Source organism: Zootermopsis nevadensis, unplaced genomic scaffold (assembly GCF_977971745.1).
Source record: "Zootermopsis nevadensis isolate Lab colony 2312 unplaced genomic scaffold, Znev_1.0 Znev_ptg000006l, whole genome shotgun sequence".
In the NCBI taxonomy this organism is placed as follows: Eukaryota; Metazoa; Arthropoda; class Insecta; order Blattodea; family Termopsidae; genus Zootermopsis; species Zootermopsis nevadensis.
In genome coordinates this window covers 10,865,966-10,886,565 of record NW_028259138.1, presented here as the reverse complement: position 1 = coordinate 10,886,565, position 20,600 = coordinate 10,865,966, and the positions used below count along the sequence as shown (strand labels likewise).

General features: G+C 42.4%; 1 protein-coding gene across 1 annotated transcript in view; it reads right to left on the bottom strand.

Moving 5' to 3' along the window:
- foxo (forkhead box, sub-group O) overlaps positions 1-20,600 on the bottom strand; it is a 294,124-nt gene that overhangs the window by 41,098 nt on the left and 232,426 nt on the right. The window contains exons 3-4 of the mRNA XM_087343679.1: positions 3,513-3,933; positions 691-1,419 (exon numbers count right to left, since the gene is read on the bottom strand). Of these exons, the coding sequence (XP_087199805.1) occupies positions 749-1,419; positions 3,513-3,933 (1,092 nt within the window). The 3' untranslated portion in view covers positions 691-748. The remainder of the gene's footprint in view (positions 1-690; positions 1,420-3,512; positions 3,934-20,600) is intronic.

Genomic DNA, 20,600 nt, shown 5'->3' with positions numbered 1-20,600 from the left:
TGATTCAATTATGAACACGTGCGCCACTCACTTGTCGTCACGATGTGGGACAAATGAGAGTTTTTGTGGGGCTTCAACGCGCCACTCGTTTATTACGTCCTGAAGAATGGAGAGGACAAGCCGAGGGAGATGGTGGCCGTAACGGATGTCTGTCTCGTACTTGAGCTGCTGAGACCTGCAGGTGGTTCGTGACAGCGCGGAGGCTAATCGGCCACCCACCTTCACAAGACGTTCATGCGAGCAAACAAGCCTGCAGTGGCTTCAACTGAAAAACTGTACACACATCTTTTTTGCCTATTACGATGCATAATTTCCGCAGTTATAGACTTCAGCTACTTAAGAAAATCTGACATAACGTCGAAGCTTTTACCTTCGCCATGTTTTTAATTCTCATCTAGAAACAAAAACAGCATAAAACAGATTACAGTCTTTTTTGATTATTATTACGGTGGTTCAGAGGGATGGAACATGTAGCGTGCATACAAAATTTTTGTTGGGAGGCCACAAAGGAAGAGACCACTCGGAAGACAGGCGCAGATGGGAGGATGCCACTTTACTTACAGAGACAGCGTGGTATCCGCTGGATTGGAAGCCAGAACAGTCCCAGAAATTGTGTGGCTGAGGGAGGGAGAAATGATTTAGTTACAATGTGTCACCTTCTACACATCTGCCCTCAGGTGTGAAACTCACCACGTGGGAGCTGCAGGTAGCCTCCTCTTCCTCTCCCGGTCGGGGGCCCCGCTAAGGGCTAGTGCACCCAGGAGGGCCCTGTTGAAACAGTGGTGGAGTAGGGTGTGGCTGGTTGTTGGGGCACGACGCCCTGCTGTAGTTCCTGGGCGCCTGGCGCTACCTGGTGTCCCCCTGGATGGTGGTGATGGTAATGCTGAGAGAAGTTGAAGTCCAGGCTTCCATCCATGCTCAGCTCATGTTTGATCACCTCTTCCACATTGCAGTCAAACCCTCCCTGCAGTGTTTCGATGTTCAGGTTCAGGTCATCCAGAAGGGCGTTGTTGTTCAGAGCGCCCATCAGCTGCCCCATCATGGTGGACGGGGTAGGGGTGCCGGGACGGCTGTCGGTGTCATGTGACGGCAAGGCACGAGGGGGGCCGAACTGAGCGCCCTGAGGGACGGGCTGACCCCTTAGGGGGTCGGGAGAGGGCTCGGACTGTGGGTAGGACGGGGAGTGCTGTAGATGGCAGGAACAAGACTGCATCCTGTGCAAGTGGCACTGGGACAGCCCGTACGGGGAAGCTGCGTGCAACTGCTGACGAGCCCCGAAATCATAGGGAGGTGGTGGGGGTGGCGGCTGTTGGCCATTGACGCCACCGTTACCGCCCCCGTAGCCCTGCAGGAACTCACCTCCCTGGTGCAGTTTCATACCCTCAGCCAGATTGCCTGCAAGCTGCTCCGGGCCGAAACCTGAAACGGTGCGTTTACACGTATTAAAATAAGAACCAAACAACTCTTCAGTTTTCGACTTGAAACTTTCTTTTCCGCAACGAATCGCTCACAAGACAGGAAATCTTAACTTGAACCCAACACATTTTTTCAAGATTTCTTAATTTCCGAATCACGAAACAAGACATACAGACCTAATTCGTTTATAACGTCGCCATACGAACTCTACGTCTCAGGTATCAGTTAAACGATGGCGTAGGCATCGGTAACCGCCGGAACTCAGTACGGCGACTGAAAACCCGACGTTCTGTGTTCGATTTCTGGCAGGGAAGGAATTCTCTTTCCGACCGACCGCCCCCCCCCCCCCTACCCGAAGGGCTCTCGGGCCAACCCACTCCGTTTCAAATGCATACCGGGGGCTTTGACGCTAAAAGGAAAATAGACCACAGCAGTAGTGCCAAGGTTAGAATACGTAAATATGCAATCTCCACGCTACTTACACGATTTAATGACGTGGTACTTAAATGCAGAGCGTTTTACCCGGTACATAATTTTTGAAATTTAATGGTGAATTAAACAGGCAACAGTCAAATAATAAGTGTGGCAACAGTAGTACAGTACAGAACGTGGGGCTGACTGAATCGAATTCGGGATATCCAGGGTTCAAATCTCGAACCGAAGACCAAGTATCCTGACTGAGATTTTTGAGGTTTTCCTCAGTCCATCCAGGCAACTGCCGGGATTACCTTACGTCCTTTCAAATTCATTATTCATTAAAAAATTATGGTTTGACGCTATACAGTCTATGTTACTGAAAAAAGTTGTAAAAAAAGTCACAATAAATAAAAAAACAATAGAAAGTAGTAATCTCTACCTCGTCTCAGCACAAAGGAGCCATTCGATTCTGTAATCAGAATGAATGATACAAAATGCACAGTCACCTCGTAACAAACTAATGAAGACTTTCGTTGAAATCAGCTGTCGTACCAGGGGGCAGTTATTTTGATTTTAGCAAGTTAATGAAAACATTTCAGACGGGTATACATAACAGTGGGCATCGTTGTAAACAAACACACTGATTGTGTATCGAAAGAACAAACAAATAAACACGAGCAATAACAAAATCTAAATTTTAATTCGCCTCAGGTGATTACAGAATTATCATTTCGAACGAACGTCGAGTCAAGCCTCTGGGAACTTTAAAATGATCGAACTACTTTGCACGAGACTTAAAACACTCCGCAAAAATTAAAATGTGCTCTTGTGGTATATAAACACTTAAATCCGATTTCAATCTCTCCCAAACACATACAACAACTAAGAACCCTGAAGCATAAGTTCACATAAATAATATATAAAAATTACCTACCTCGACGAAAACACGTGGCTCTTGCATTACAAAGACTAAATAGTTAATTATCTTACGGAAAAAGTCGCTGTTTATTCTCAGAATCACGTGAAACCAACAAATATATTCTGTGGGTAAAACACGTTATGATTTAGAAGTAGGTGGTGCTACTAGTTTTCTAAAGAGTTTTCTTTTCTCTTAAATTTGCTTTCATACACCATTTTTTCCATGTAAACACAAAACATCTATCGGAGTGAAGTACTGGTGACCGCAGTGGCCAATTCTACGTATCACCACGACCAATCCACAGGTAAGGGAACTTCTCGATCATACATACTCCGTCACGTGCCGCCTGAAATGTGGGGTACTCCGTCACGCTGGAAATATATCGATAATCGAGTTTTGTATCGTTCAGTCCGTCTTTAAGTTCTGTAACCGCTGACAACTGGACCTGTGTTCATAATACATTTCTGATTGGGAATTGCCTCAGGATTAATATTACGAAATACTCACAAAACGTCGCGGGAAATCCAGAATTCCTAAATGGATAGTCTGATTTAAACCTGAAAGAAAGTGTTGAAAGACGACGGAGAGACTGAAAGACAAATATTATATTCCTGATGAATGAAGTACAATTAGAAGATACAAAATAAATCAAGACGGTCGAGTCAACTACAACTCTACTGTACTACAAGCAGCTAATTTCAAGGACGATCGTCGATTTTAAAACAAAGAGGGCAAGACCATAAAGGGAAGGAATCCCCACCTGACGCTGTGGAGTACGTTGCCCACTCCGAGTCGACGGGGAGCGAATGAAAGGGCGACATCCGGCCACAAGACGAGGCGTTGGACGAGGCTCTGGGCCTGAAGTCGGGACTCAGTTGGAAGCTGGCGGTCGCGACGGCAGGGGACCCAGGGAACATGTCCAGGCCCTCCGAGATCGAGGAACTGGGGCTGGGAGTTGCGTCGGTCGCCGCTTGAAGGCCGTTTCGAAGGGCCTCCACTTTCTTCTTCACGCGGCCTCGACGCTTCTCGAACTTGGAGGTTTCCATGGAGGTGGCACGGCGTCGGGCGCTTTTACCCGGCTTGGCGTCCGGGTTGATCATCCACCAGGACGACTTACCGGTACCCTCATTCTGCACGCGCATGAAGCGGTTGTGGAGAGAGAGGTTGTGGCGAATCGAGTTCTGCAACAAAATGACAAGCCTGGTTTAACTTAACTGAAGTTTTACGACGGTTTCTCAACTGCACACGTTGCATAGTGTTGTACTCCAGGTTATGAATTGGAAAGTAAGTTGTCGTGGCCGATTATTCTCGAAGGAACTTCCACAATGTAAAGTAAATGTTAACCACTACACAACGACGTACACTGTTGTTTAGTGGGATGTTCTCTGAAATCCATGGAATAGAATCCTTCTTGAGAAGCTGATAGTTGCTCAGACTTGCTTGTTTTGACTAGCTCGACTATCAACTGCGGTAATACTCTTTCCCTAAGTTATCTCTGCTTCCTTTTAACACGTGTGTTGATATATTCCTGTAACCACTTCATTCACTAATCTTCTAATAGTAAAATATGAAAATAAATAAAATACTTTCTATCTTGTGGAAGAACAAATTCTTTCCCTTCGATGCAAGGAATCTAATGTAAGAGATCGAAATGGGCGAGTACATTATTAAGTAAAGTTCAAAATTTTGTGACTTGGTTAAATCCTTTCCGGTCAATCTGCAATTACATCATGTCTGTCTGGCTAAGATTATCATATAGTAGGGTTTAAAATATGGAGTGAACGAGAACACTGCTGTCTACCGGCATTTTTCGAAACTTCTTTCCCTTACACACGTATAATTAAACAAGTTAACCCCCTCAATTCTCCAGGGCCATTATATAATTATCCCCTCTCTATCCCAGTAATAAGTGCACCGCTATTACAAATCTCTCCTCCGAACCACCGTTGCCCTTTCAACGGGCAGGAAGAGCGGGAGGGGAGGACGCGGGACGCAGAAACCATCAGGAAATGGCGCCCAATCGAAAAATAGTAAAGATTCAAATCTGGAAGGTCTAAAAAACACAAAGAGAGAAAGAGAAGGATTTGGACAGTATCGGTATAAGAGTTGCTTCGAGAACTTCGTGATGTTAACTGCAGAAGGATTTGGGAGGAGGGGGCAGACTGATTATGGCGTCGTTCAGCTAACGACGAAAACCTTCCGTCTACCAGTGTCAAATAACTCGGCTCAGACCGGGGACAGTTCCGCCAAATTTGACGATATGCGCATTAGAACTTGCTGATTAGATCTGAATCGAAGTGGCCTATCAAGGAACGAAAATTCAGGCGACACAAGTCCTTCACACGCGCGGTATCAATGTGGCCAACACAAAGAAACCAATGTCGTGGCGAACGCTCCCATTTGTGATAAACCTTGTTTGCTTCAGCAATGTTTGTGGTGCTAATACTGTGCACACAGATATTACTTATGACTTTGTTTAGACGCCAGCTAACTTACTTTCTGGTAGAAGAATCCGTACGTTTCGACACGACGAACTACAACCAAACACAACACACACAGTCTAACAGGATTGTCCTTATCTACCTTCCAAGTGGGCCCTTTTCAGTTTGATCCCCCACCAATCAGCATGCACTTCCTGTTTCCCCATCCGAACTACATGTCTAGCCTATCGAAACTTCAATACTAGCCGAGGCGTATAAATTACTAAACTCCTCGTTTCGTAATGTCCACCAGTCCCCACTTCATCTCTTGGGATAACACATTAGCCCAATGGATCCTGCTATTACTACGTGGATAATGAAGCTGTGGTGTTCGCCAGGAGGTAATTTGCCTCCGGGCCCCATCACAGCGACAGACGACTATATCAGCAATTACAGCAAGCAGATACACAGACTACAGACCGACAGAGTTCAACTAATGACACTCTGTAACGTAAATGGAGATGTCCCGTACGGAAGTACTTTCATAACTGGAGTAACCTCCAGAGCCGTTTAAACCCAGAAACAGCGACTCGGATTATGGCATTTGGCGAGATTCAAACCTGCACTATAACAGAACATTCAGAGTGAAGTTAATTAAAACGATATTTAAAAATTTGGTTCCTTCCTCGCAAGAAACGACACAAATACCCGTCTGCTAATTAAATTTTGAGAAACAATCAATCTCCCGACAATGACACCAAAGCCAATGGTACACGAACTACCTCTGTGCAGCATCCCCTATTTCTTTGGCTCCATTTTAATATTGTCCCCCCCATCTACGACGATATCCCTTACGGTATTCCGACTAAACCGTTTTACGGACTCCTCATCTACCCATACGTACTACATGTTCTGCCCATCCCACAAATACAATGTTTGAGTAACGCATATGGTACAAATAGGTATCGTTCCAAACATTAATTTATCAGTTCGTCTGTAATTATTTACAAGACATTGTTGAAGAAATTCCGATCTTGTGCCTCCTTGCCGTTGTAACCTGACCTCTCTTGGACTCGTCCTGTGAGTAAAAATACAGCAACTCCTGGGAGCAGCACCCGCGGGCCACAGGGGAGGTTCATACTACTTGGGGAAATAGGTTCCGGGATACTGACCGGATTAAAGCGGTTGGACGGGCTTCAATGTCGGGATTTTGAAATGATCTGGAAACGAAGTTAACAGGTACCAGTTATTTAGAGTTGGATATACAAGCAAATTGAACAAACGCCTAGAAAACTAGTATCATAATGACATGAATTACACAGAGACTTCTAAATGGTTCCTTTTTTTGGAGAATCCTACAACATCACTGAAGCCAGATCAGTTAAATCATGTAACACAAGCAGTAGCTTGCGCTATCCACTGTCTGTTGTTACTGCAGATCTATAAGAAAGTTTTCTCTGTAACTACACTTGGTAATCTAATCAGTGGGGAAGTTCGACATTTTCAGCCAGAGGAAACATCAATTCCAGTAGCGATCCAACGGACCGAACCCTACGACTCCATGATATTTGAACTGTTAGCACAATGGGCTAGACGTCCGTGTTCCAATTGTAGGCAGGGAGAAGTCTCCATGTGGGGGGCTGAGACGTTTATGAAAGATATACTACTATTTGTCCGTAAGGTTTCGCGCCTGGAGTTCAATGTGAAACTTCACCATTCGGGTAATGGCGGTGTCGGTTTAAAACGACAACTGCAATGTTTGACGAAACATTGGTTAACACCAAATATCCGAAGCGGCTTCCATCCAAAAGCCGATGTTATATGCAAGACAGCACGACAGTGAACGAAGGGTGAAATGTCAGTAAAAGTGGGAAAGATAAAAAAACATCTCGATAATGGGGAAGAGAGGAGAGTGAAAATCGATGTGTGTGCCCACAGGTAATAGTTTTGCGTCAATAGAACATTTCTTTCAATTGCGATGAAATTACGAAAGGGCGCAACATTAACAATGGATTGTCCACTTCAAAGTAAATTACAGGGAATTATTTAACTCTGATTTCTTCCGCCAACCGGCCACTACCTGAATTAAACATGAGAAAAGTCAAGTCCCGAAGACATGCTACTCTGTTTTGTTCGCCACAGCGTCTTAATAATGAAGAGAGATCACGAGAGGAACACACCGATGTCTTATAGGGGAAACCTGAAGAACTGTGCACAGTTCAAAGACTAAGAATCACATTCATGTCTTTATTTCATCTAAGGACGCTCATAAACCGGGGTCTCGGGTCTGAATCCTGATCGGGGTATAAGTTTATGTCTGTGTTATGCTGTTCCGAATTTGTCTTATGTAGATAAGAGTCCCTCCCCATCAAAAAATCTTACTAAATGTCCAACAGATTCAGTTCTTCAAAATGAATACTAAACTGAAGCAGGCCACAAGGCCCTGACTCCAGCCAGTTTACTCCAATCCATGCCTTCACAAACTATAAGATCTATTTTTAATATTTTCTTCCCCTCTGCACCTCAGTCTCCAAATTTCTCCCTTCGAGGGTATCCAACTAAGATTTTATACCAGTTTCTTATTTACATAGTGCCTGCTACATGCCCCACCCATCCTTCTTAATTTGTTCATACTAGAAATATTAGGTGCAGAATACGAGTTAGCAATCTTCTCATGGTGCAACTGCCTGCATTCTCCTGTAATTTCCTCTTTCTTAGCTCAAGATGCATCCGCAGTACTTCGTCCTCAATCCGCTGTTTGCCTTCAGAGTACCAAAGGTCGTGGCTCCTTCGTCTTCAGCATGTCTCACGTTAAAATGTCAGCCCGGAGACAGGATTTCTGAATGACGGTCCTCAGTCCGGCCATATAAATTCAGAAATAATACTTTACATTCGGCCCGACTGCTTCCTTCAAATTCTTTATATGCCATTATTCATTAATGATCTCATAATTCGATGCTGCATAATCTGAGTTATTGACAGCGTCGATGAATAATCCATATTTAAAGTTACTCAGCCTAATAGACATAGTTTCACGCCCAGATGACACAAATTGTAAAATTACAATTTATAAAGATTCGATGTTTTAAAGTCTTTTTAACATGAAACGTTAGATGAAAGGTTTGCAATTCTGAAGTGAATGACAGCAAACATTTAAAAAAAACTAATCTTTTCATAATTTTACATTACGGTTCCGCAGTCAATTTAAAATTACAGCTTAGAGTAATATTGTGTTCATAAACATAAAATAGAAATTAAAGTGCAGATGTCCCACTTACATCTGCAGATCAAAGCTAGGCAAGCCGGGAACTGAGCGTCCCAACACCATCTAGCTGCAAAGTGCCACAATAACTCAGCCGGAGGCGGGGACTTTCAATATTCTGTCGTCTAATAAATCTAAGTTCCCTGTCTCCACGATAATTAGCACACACCAAACTCAACTTTAAAGAAACTAGCGTGCTGCTGCTTTACTGCAAAGCACTGCAACCTCGCAGCTGGTAGCTCTACATTCCTAACCTTCTGCCACCCGACTTTCATAAGTCTGACCTCTGAGTAACTATCGACTGCTCAAATATTTTCTGTACCACGGAGTCAGCTCAGTCAGTGGAATGCCCGACTGTTCAATTTCGACAAGGGCATTTCCAATTTTTCTCTTCAACGCGGAGCAATTTTCGAGTATGAACATGAGAGGTTCTCGAAATAACAAATGACGACGAGTATTTCACGTCTCGTACCTTGCGCCGTGCTACGGAAGCAACTTCTCGAACATCTGTGTACCGCGGACTGCCTAAACATAACAGCGCAGGCAAATCTACCGTAGTAGCGTCAGAGTGTCATTTCAAAACAAAAGTATTATGATAATTCTTCGGCCGATCTACTTTTCAAATCGCCAAGGTTTATTAAGATGGCAAAGTACAAGTGTTAAAAAATGTAAAAATAGACACTGGGTTCATTCTCATGTAAAGGAATGGGCTTAATTGCTTGTTTCATAACCGAGCTTCGTCAGCATGAGTAAATAGTTTGAAAATCTACTGGGTTCATATTTATTTTCGAAGACCGGATATCGTCACTAAGGTATTTCACTGATTTTCTCAGTACCTCCAGGGAAATACCAGAAAAGTAACTAAAATTACGCCATGGCTAATTCCTTTTATACTCTTTAAAATAAATTAATCACTGGCCATTCTATCTTTAGATATTACAGGTTCTACAGTCTGAGGTAATGACAGCCTCGCTCAATAACATACAAAATCTGTCGTTCCATGCTAAGAGTCGTTTTAATATTACCGTCTTTCGTCGTGTCTCGGCATCAAAACACTAGTTGCACGTTACATGAAAACCAGCTGGAAGTCAAGAGCGAATGTTTTCAGCAATGCCAGTACTTGAGAGGCTGCAGCGTTACGACACCAGCGAACAGAGGGGCAAGAGTGCCGAGTTATAAATTCCCGCGTAGTGCTGACGTGCTGGCGCCTAGCGTCGCCACCGAGAACCCCTCACCCCTCACCCCTCCCCACCAACGAGCGACATGACACGATGATACACGGCTCCCTGATTCTCCTTGCAGAGTTGGGCACTCATTGTTTCGCACTTAGCTACTCTTAGCTGATTACTAGACGCACCGTCATCACGTTTTAACGCTAACACCCCACGAGATTTATTTCACCGAGTGTGATTAGAAAATATTTGGAACCCTGGAATAACGCGCAGACTATATACCGCCTACACTAAAATTGGAAAAAAAGAAAAGAATATAAACTACAATATTCACTTATAATCCTGGGGTCTCGGGTTCGATTCCCGGCGGTGCCAGAATTTATAACTTGTGTTGGGCAAGGCCGTGGTCTAGGCAACACGGAGTTTTCCTCCGGGGGCTTCCCCGGTTTCTCCGTGGCATCCCAACACATAGAAGAAGGCAATGGCAAACCACTTCTGGATCATCTGCCAAGAACGTATATGAACAGGACCCAGTCCGAGAAAAGGATGGAAGGATCCTGTTCATATGGACCTGTCGTCAGACAGAACACTAAATAATAATAAGATAACGCTGGCCTTGTAATCCTGGGGTCTCGGGTTCGATTCCCGGCGGTGCCCGAATTTATTACTTGTGTTGGGCAAGGCCGTGGTCTAGGCAACACGGAGTTTTCCTCCGGGGGCTTCCCCGGTTTCTCCGTGGCATACCAACAATTACTCCATTCACACACAGAAGAAGGCAATGGCAAACCACTTCTGGATCATCTGCCAAGAACGTATATGAACAGGTCCCAGTCCGAGAAAAGGATGGAAGGATCCTGTTCATATGGACCTGTCGTCAGACAGAACACTAAATAAAAAAAAAATCACTTATGGGTTTTCTTCGTACTTGGATTCAACTAAGAGTATTTTCTTAAACACCCGACCTCCGTAACCAGAATGTGGTGTGCTTTCTTGGCAGTATGAAATTTTATGATATCGGCATAGATTTTAAGGCAATACGCTGTGAGAACGACAAACATTCGAGACGTAGGTCCAATATCAGAATATCTGACTACGCAACGAAGCCATGTTAACTGCGTTCAGTGAGCTTGAAGGTGGAAAAGTAATGATTCTCACTTGTGTTCAGGAGGTATCCATTTCTTCCTCGGGCTTTGGCGAGAAACACTTCAAAGTAGGCCACTACCACTTCCGCTCGCCTTTCTACTCCAAGGAACGTTAACTTCCTTTCATCTGACACGAATTCCAATTGATCTGGCGTCGTTGAAATACATCACGTCTCGGGTTATTTAAATTATAGTTTGTTAATAGTCGAATGGTAGGTTGCCATATTAGAATCACACTAAGAATGTGTTTTAAAAAAGTCGTGTGGGTCATCCCCGGTGGCAACATTTTCCGACAGGGCTTCAGTTTACTCAGAAAATTTTCTTCAGATATACCGAAGCCGTTCTCGTCTTCCGAAAACAAAGTTATTCTCTTATCAGTGGATCTGCGGTACCCAGTCACATCGGACGATCTGAGTTGGAATATGCGTACGGATTTTCTATCTTCACCACATACTCAGTTAGACTTCCATACAGAAGTTTTGGGGTCTCTTTCACTTTGTGTCAAGCCGGCTGTAGCATAAAAGTAATCGATCACCTCTGCACTGACTTAGCACTTAAAATTCACGGAGCTTTATCTCCACAATCAACATGCATCTTCTAAAAGAGTAACTTAGCTCAGAGCAACAGTGCGATACTGTTTCGAAATGTGTGAGTAGATGAATACTCAACATAAAACCTCTCCTACTGCAGTACCTATCTTAAAATTACCCTCGTTTTCCCTCTGGCAACCGAGTCACGTCAGTAAACCAATCACGTGTGAAGAAATGTCTTTACCAAAATCTAAGTTAATTTCAATTCAGCTGTATTAGTCTGTTGTATTCAGCTCATTCATTAAGATCGCGAATAATCACTCAGAACCCATGATTAAAACAACGACTGCCCCTTGAAACTCCAAAGCCAGCCTTGAATCTCTCACGAACCATGTTGTCACTAAGTTATCTCATAATTGGACCTGGGCCAATTCAGGAAACTATATTTTCCGAATAGTAAATTTCCATTGCACGTGACTGTACACGCCATCGTGACGCCACCAAACGCCGACATTCCTATGCTACAAACTACAAGCACACCCCTCCCCATTCAGAAACCCCATACAGTGCTACATAAAGCGACCTGGTATCACTATGACAACGTTCGATCTCGCGATGATTCTTGAAAGAAGAGTGAAGAGATTTCTCTCTCAGGGGTAGCACGTTCAGTCCTGGCAACCCTAACGAGGGCTGGCCCAACCGGGGATCCAACACATGCACAGGGCAGGCCAAAATGTAATAATGGCCAACGAATCACCGAATCTGTGCGACACTGCCTGTTGACGGGCTGGACATGATTTTCTTCGAAATTCCAACCTGGAGTCTCATGAATACGACGTGATAAACAATTATACTGTAACGTGCAGTTTCAAGTGGGGCGGGCATGTTTGGAGACTGGGCGCAGATGGTAGGATACTATTAAAACAGACATTAAACAGATAACTTTGGAGAAATCAAGTGGTCAATAAGAAATCATGATTGGGAAAGCTACTGAAATGAAATAACTTAAGATTTTTATTATTTATTCAGTGTTCTGTCTGACGACAGGTCCATATGAACAGGATCCTTCCATCCTTTTCTCGGACTGGGACCTGTTCATATACGTTCTTGGCAGATGATCCAGAAGTGGTTTGCCACTGCCTTCTTCTGTGTGCGAATGGAGTAATTGTTGGGATGCCACGGAGGAAAACTCCGTGTTGCCTAGACCACGGCCTTGCCCAACACAAGTTATAAATTCGGGCACCGCCGGGAATCGAACCCGAGACCCCCAGGATTACAAGGCCAGCGTTCTAACCGCTAGACCACCTCATCTTATTATTATTTAGTGTTCTGTCTGACGACAGGTCCATATGAACAGGATCCTTCCATCCTTTTCTCGGACTGGGACCTGTTCATATACGTTCTTGGCAGATGATCCAGAAGTGGTTTGCCATTGCCTTCTTCTGTGTGTGAATGGAGTAATTGTAGGGATGCCACGGAGAAACCGGGGAAGCCCCCGGAGGAAAACTCCGTGTTGCCTAGACCACGGCCTTGCCCAACACAAGTTATAAATTCGGGCACCGCCGGGAATCGAACCCGAGACCCCAGGATTACAAGGCCAGCGTTCTAACCGCTAGACCACCTCATCTTATTATTATTTAGTGTTCTGTCTGACGACAGGTCCATATGAACAGGATCCTTCCATCCTTTTCTCGGACTGGGACCTGTTCATATACGTTCTTGGCAGATGATCCAGAAGTGGTTTGCCATTGCCTTCTTCTGTGTGTGAATGGAGTAATTGTTGGGATGCCACGGAGAAACCGGGGAAGCCCCCGGAGGAAAACTCCGTGTTGTCTAGACCACGGCCTTGCCCAACACAAGTTATAAATTCGGGCACCGCCGAGACCCCAGGATTACAAGGCCAGCGTTCTAACCGCTAGACCACCGTAGGATAACCTCAAACTTATCTCAATGCCGTGTTAGTATTGTTAATAAATTACATTATGTTATTAAATGTTTATTTAACGACAATGTCTCAACTTCCGAGGTTATTTGGTGTCTAATGGTACTGGATGAAGATTAAATTCGGTCTAGTAAGAACTCTGGCGGCTGTGATCAGGATAAACAGAACAAACGGTGTCCTAGCCAAGATTCGAACTGCGCAATTCCAGAACACATGTCGAAGGCAAATAATTTGGGCCTTGGATCCACCGAAATTAATCTTACTCTCATCGGCAGCAGATGACAAGAACGAAAAGAATATTTCGTAATCAATTTGCATAAGCAGAGACATGGAAGTTTGTATCGTAAGTAACAACCTGATTCCTAGTTCTCAACAGCACGCACTGTTTCAACGTTAACACATAAAATACTTTGGTATACGGTTTCCTTATAGCCTATTCATGACCAACAGAATAACTTGTCTCGAAGTGTCAACAGCCTCGATCGCTCACTCGTGTGATAACGGACTTAGCCACAAGGCGTGTCACAACACTGGCAGCGAACATGCCAAAGCTTCGAAAACTACGCTGCGACTTTAACATTGCTTACTGAGAAGAGAACGAGGGAAGAAAGATATTTAATGTACCCCAACTCACCTGCAGGAATATGCAAATTCTCAAGGTTAGGTTAGGTTAGGTTCAAAATGTACGAGGTGCGATCGAAAGGTTTCCAGACTGCGCGTATAAAAAAACCCGTACACTTATCTCAGGTATTAAATTCATCCATCACCCTCGAAGTAGTTCCCCTGGGAGTGAACGCTCGTCATCATCGACAGAGGTTCGGACATTTTTAAAACGTGAATGCCACACAAAAGTTTGTGCACGACCCATTGCGGACTCCCCAAATGCTTGCTTTAGCATTTCATAGGTTTCCGTAGCCGTTTTGGCGAGTCTTTGGCAAAATTTGATGCACACGCCATTCCGAAATCGCAGGAGGGTCGGTGTAATGCACTACCAAAACGCCCGTAACTAAGAAACAAATGCTAATTCGATGATGCCGGCTGGCACACTGATTCACTATGAATGTAGGCCGAACCGCCTAGCGGCAGAAGCTCGTACTACATCCGGTTCGCCCTCTATTGACACAGTCTTGAAACTTTCCGATCGCACCTCGTATAGTGTGCAGGTGGGAAATGACTTTGTATTTATTGACGCTTCAACGGACAGTGGTAACCTCTTGCCTGAGCACACAATAACTTATAATTTCGCCTAAAAAATGTGTTTTGGTTTTGTTCTTAACAGCAACGGTCTTTTAGACCTACTAAAATCAGTAACGTAGGTTCCATATATTTCTCCGGGAGGTATTAAGCTCACACTGAATTAATACTGACCATTACTTTGAAGTTTACATTCAGCTGTATCATACACTATTTCCGCATGACGCCAGATATGAGTCGAGCCAGTGCTAGTTAGTTGTTAAGCTACGATATAGTTCAACTCTACATTAAGATTAGGTCACTCAAACAAGAATTCATAATTAAGGTCAACTACTTGATAAAAACTATACAGGGTTGATTTAAATCTTGTCCGTCTAATCACAATAAATTCTTATTAAATATTAAAATATTACAATAATTAACATTTAAAATATTTAAAATATTAAATGATGTTCTTTATCGAAATATTCGATTTACATTAGACCATCATTTTTCACTTTAAAATATTTAAAATATTAAATTATGTTCTTTATCGAAATATTCGATTTACATTAGACCATCATTTTTCACGAATATTTCGATAAAGAACATCATTTAATATTTTAAATATTTTAAATGTTAATTATTGTAATATTTTAATATTTAATAAGAATTTATTGTGATTAGACGGACAAGATTTAAATAATATATATTTATTATATCACAATATGACGCAACTTTACCATCTCATATACAGGGTTTGCTAAAAGGTTGTGAAGAAAAAACCCAGAGAGAAGAGAACGGAATCTACAAATTCTCAGTACCCGAAAAAAGGAGCGCAGGTAGTCGTGGTGAAGAGACGCATTTTTTTTACAACCTCAGCCAGTAGCTGGAGGTGAAAGGATAGCTTCATACTCTGTTCGATTTAACCCACGGAAAAAACACTCGGTATATTATAAACACCACCTACTTTTGAACACGGAGCCATCACCGAGGATTGGCTTATGTCACTTGGGGTGCCTTGCTACAGTCACCTCAACGCATACAAATCACAGTCTTCCTGGAGTAGAATCACTCTTGTAGACAAAAACGGAAATTGCATGGCTTTAGGGCAACACACAGAATAAAGCAGCTAAATCTATTAGACAGAACACATCTAGAAGATAGAAGACAGAAGGTTCAAAAGACAGATACAGACGGACACACACAGATATAAGGTAGTGCGATTCATAGATGGATGGACGTTTTAACAAATGGATGGATAGATAACACAGATGCAAGCAATGACTGCATTGTCATAATGACGGATTGACTTGCATACAGTCAGAAATATTACAATTTTTATTCTATTTTATTGTTATGATATCGACTCGGGTTTATGAACAGGAAAAAACTCTATGAAGGTTCCAAAATTACAAACACACGTGAAGTTCTTGAACGAGGGGCTACACCCGCAAGACCTTAGTTATGAAAGTTGAACTGCATCAGACAAGAACTCCACGTGTCATGGCAAGGTTTCGGTATAAATTCGCAGTGACTCGTGACTATGACGTCAAGGACTGCATGTGCAGCAGAATCGAGGCTGAATTCAGCTGCCACGCGACGCAGCCAGACACTGCACGAACTACACACACCCTTCCCTCGTTCCGACACTCACAAAAGTCGCATCAACACGTGGTATACGTAGCTGGGAATTTGTGCAGTGGTCACTGGCATTCGGACATGACAAAACCGTGGGCAGACCTACACTTTACTTTCTGGGTTGAGTATGAAGATGGCTGGTTGTCTTCTGGGTTATTGCGACGTGTAGATTGTTACACATTTATTGACGTTTCAGATGTACTTGTTGTCTCCATCATTAGAGCGATAGCCATAATCAACTACAAGCTCAGGGACAGGAAGCACCTACGAAACGTCGAAAACGTCTACCAGACAACACGGCGAGAAAACTTATAAGGGAGTAACTTCAACTTAAGAACCATGTTTCCGGTCTTCCAGTGTTAAAAACTTGACCTTTAAACTGGTTAACCATACTCACCATCCCTTCAGTTCAACGCTGGGACAGCTGAAGATCTTCCTACAAAGTAACCGTTATGCTTGTTCCATTACAGAAATTGAATTTACCATAAATATTAGTGAGATGATAATGTTGCGTCATATTGTGATGAATTATAATTGTTTAATTTTAACCGTCTAATCACAATAAAATATTTTATTAAATATTAAAATATTATTACTACAATTAACATTTAAAATATTTAAAATATATTAAAATGATGCTCTTTCTATCGTAGTGTTCGATTTACAATTAGAGCATCATCTTTTTCACGACATGTTTCGGTTTTCAATGAACCATCTTCAGGTGACGAAGGATTGCATTTAGAATATTACATTTAATATATACACCTGAAGATGGTTCATTGAAAACCGAAACATGTCGTGAAAAAGTTGATAATATTTTAATATTTAATAAAATATTTTATTGTGATTAGACGGTTAAAATTAAACAATCATAAATATTAGGACAACTCCCAAATATAAAATTTCATTATAAGTCGTTCTTCAGTTGTTACAGGTGTACAGATAGACAGACGGGTGACGCTATTTTAATAGGCGCTCCGCAGGGTTGCGAACGCGCCTAAGAATTGCAATGACTCTTCTAGAAAACAAAATCATGTCCTTTCTGAGATCACTCAACATTCACGAATTTTATGGCGTAAAAATAAATATAGATAAGGCATCCTAAGCGTGGTGGTAAACCTAGTTTACAATGAACCGATAACTGCAATAAAAGATTTGCGAAATTATCAACGCCACTATTACAAACAATCTCCATTCATGTTACCAATGACACGGCTTAAAATGTAGCCGGAACACTGTAACCATATTCATACTGCGTCAATTTACAACTTTTTTTCTCGACTGTTCGAATGCAAGACACAGAAGAAACACGAAAGAATCCAATTGGCATGAGACATGGGCGTGTCAAACAGTAATATGGTGCCTGAAAGAATTAATTACCCCGGGTCGATTCATTTGCCTTCTCGCAAAAAGGTACGCCCCCAGTCGGCTAGGCTACATCACTCACTGCACTAGATAGCGGTCGCTGTACTGAACCAAAATTAACCCAGTCCACACAAACTATCAACCCATTTCTTTAAATCCATTTTAATATTATTCTCCATCTACGTCAAAATGTACACAGCCCAACGAAAGACGCAATGTGAGTAAACACATTCCGGACCAAAAATTACACGTAAGACTTCACACTGATTCACGGATCCACCACCGGTCCTGTACACAGCTTCCTCACGCCAATACCCCCCCCCCCCCCCCCCTGGTCCGGCCAAGATTTTGCCTTGTCTGACCCGCTCCTGTATCTTACTTAAACCAATTTTTAGTGACCGGGTTCCAGCATCGCTGAGACGTCGGTCAATTTCTACCACACTACGCGACGTAGCAACCCAGAAGACAGCGATCTTCGTGTTCGAAGCCGTGAGAACCTGAAATTTCACCGCATTAAGCGGGCCGGAAATGAGTACTCAACATAGCAATTCCCCACAAAAATGCAACAGTAATTTCAAATCTGTCCTCGAACAATTTGTATTATTCAAGAAAGGGTTCGTGGAGTGTGGAACCATTGGCCCAAGACTCGAGATGACTGCAACCAACATCTGAACTTACCATACACGAAATAATAGGGGAACGGGAAAAAATTACACAAAGAGAAATTTTACAGATTCTCCTACTCCGGTGAAGAAATGTCTTCTTGTTATGAAACGTTACGGTTCATCGCCTAAACAACAAAACCCGTCTTCTGACCTTACGGTGATTGTCAATTGTACTGAACGGTTACCGGACATACAGAACTTATTATTATTATTATTATTATTATTAAGTGTTCTGTCTTACGACAGGTCCATTGCTCTGCCCAAACAGAGCTCTCCAGTTGTCCCTATTCTCGGCTTCTCGCTTTAATTCCCGGAACTTCATCTTCTTTCCTTGTTTCAGATCGTCGGTTAGCTGTATCAATCTTCTTCCTAGTCCTCGCTTTCCTTCAACCTGGCCTTCGGTGATATCACTCAGTAATCCATTCCTTCTCATAATATGTCCCAGCCAGTTAGCTTTCCTTCGTGTAATCGCCTGCAGAATGTTTCTTTGCTCGTTGACTCTCCTCAATACTTCTTCGTTGGTCACTCGATCCGTCCACCTGATCTTCTCTATTCTTCTCCAACACCACATTTCAAAACTCTCCAGGTATTTCTGTTCCTTCTTCCTGAGTGTCCAAGTCTCTGCTCCATACGTAACACTTCACTAGTTTCTTCTTCATCTCCAAGCCCAACTTGCTAGTGAGAAGTATCCTCTTAAGGGAAAACAAAAACGCAGACAAAAATTCCGTTTCTGTAACCTAACAGAGAAAAAAGTTGTAGATAAAGGATATTATTTCATTACTAAAAAAAATGAGTAACTGTATGCAAAGTGGAGTCAACTGGCTCTGAATTACATCCAATGGAAATGCATTGTAATTATGGTGATGCACTTCGGGGAGATTTCTCTATCAGCTGAAGACAACGAAAAACCTTTTACCACGAAGTCGGTTCAAAAACCAATTATCCAACTGTTCAGGCAATTAGATCACGAGCGGATACCTCTGCGGGTCAATTATACCGGGAACGTCAACTCGTCAATGACAAGACAGGTATAAATTCTCTGAGAGCAGTCTTTATCAGTTTATCTGTACAGGACCTGCCATTCATCGCGGACAGAAAAAACTCTGTGCAGTCAGTGCGATGGTTATCAATTTCTCACACTAACGCTTACATTAAACGTCTAGCTACCGACTAATGAATAATAAAATAATATACTACGAAAATATTCAACTGATAGTCGATGTCGGTCTTCTGGGTTGTAATGTGGTGTGGTCTTGCAACGTTTCGGAATGTCTCCACCTTCTGGCCTGAAACGGAGACAGAAATTTTTCTCCTAACGATGATACCTACGTACAAGACAAGGCGTTAAAACGCAGAAGACCGGGGGTACGTGAAATTAAAAAAATATATATATGAATCATCAAACTAACCATCAAATTATTTTACCAACATACTAATTACCGTTACCTAATTAACTTATGAACTAATTTCATGGTGCCTAAAACTGTTCTAAAAGTCGATCTTCAATCGTATGATCTACTGTAATGAAAACAGTTCATTCGACGTGTCCTCTCTCCACATAGTTCAATTCGGACTTCCTTACAACTTTCCATTGTCTGAAGATTTTAGTATTTGCCTCCAAATAGCCTCTTCCATTAACATATTGTTTCCTCGTGTGTACGGCCTACTTTATTTCTCGCCTGTCTTAATGAGTTTTATCACCTGAACACAAAAACATATTAACTTACGTCAGAGAACGGGTGCGACCTTTCCCACTATAAAGATAACGCTAGATGCTGATGCAAGTGTTATTGGGGATTTATGACAGCTGTGAAGGAAGGCTGGAAACACGAAAGCGTAACTCAACTTCGTGCGAGTTAGGATTTCAGGTTTACAAGGCGGTGAGTCCGAAGATGGCTGTCTTCTGGGATGTAGGGCCTCCGAAACTACTCCACCAATTCGACATTTGGATTTTGTAGTCCACGCTAAAAATTGTACATGGAATTTAATTTTAATGCGTACACATAAAATATAATCCCAACTTTATAAGAACCCGTCTTGAACTGTACAAAACTCATAAAAAAATAGAACAGTTCGGCAGGCGAAGTGGCCTAATATATAGATTTCATTAAGAACTCCATCTTCCGTTTGAAAAATTCTTCTATCTGGTAAATATTTAATGAAACACGAAATGTACTATATAACTGTGACAAATGATTTGTTTCTAATTTGACCAGCTTTGCAATATGTGTACTTATATTTGAAATAAATGAACACCAAGGACAGCAAACTACAATAGTTTCAAAGAACGTATGGGTAAAACAGAGTAATACGATGAAAAGAACACGTCTACGAAATAATTTCTGGATTTTGACAAAATCCGGTACTGAAAGTCTACATATAAATTTGAAGGGGGTAATTTAATTTTCGTTCATATCGGTCCAATGTAACTCCTGCTTAGCACGAAGTTTAAACCAATGTCTTCAAACAAATGGTAACCATAGAACATTGACAGACCTACGTCATGAAACACAGATCTGCTGAAAATGCAACTCTT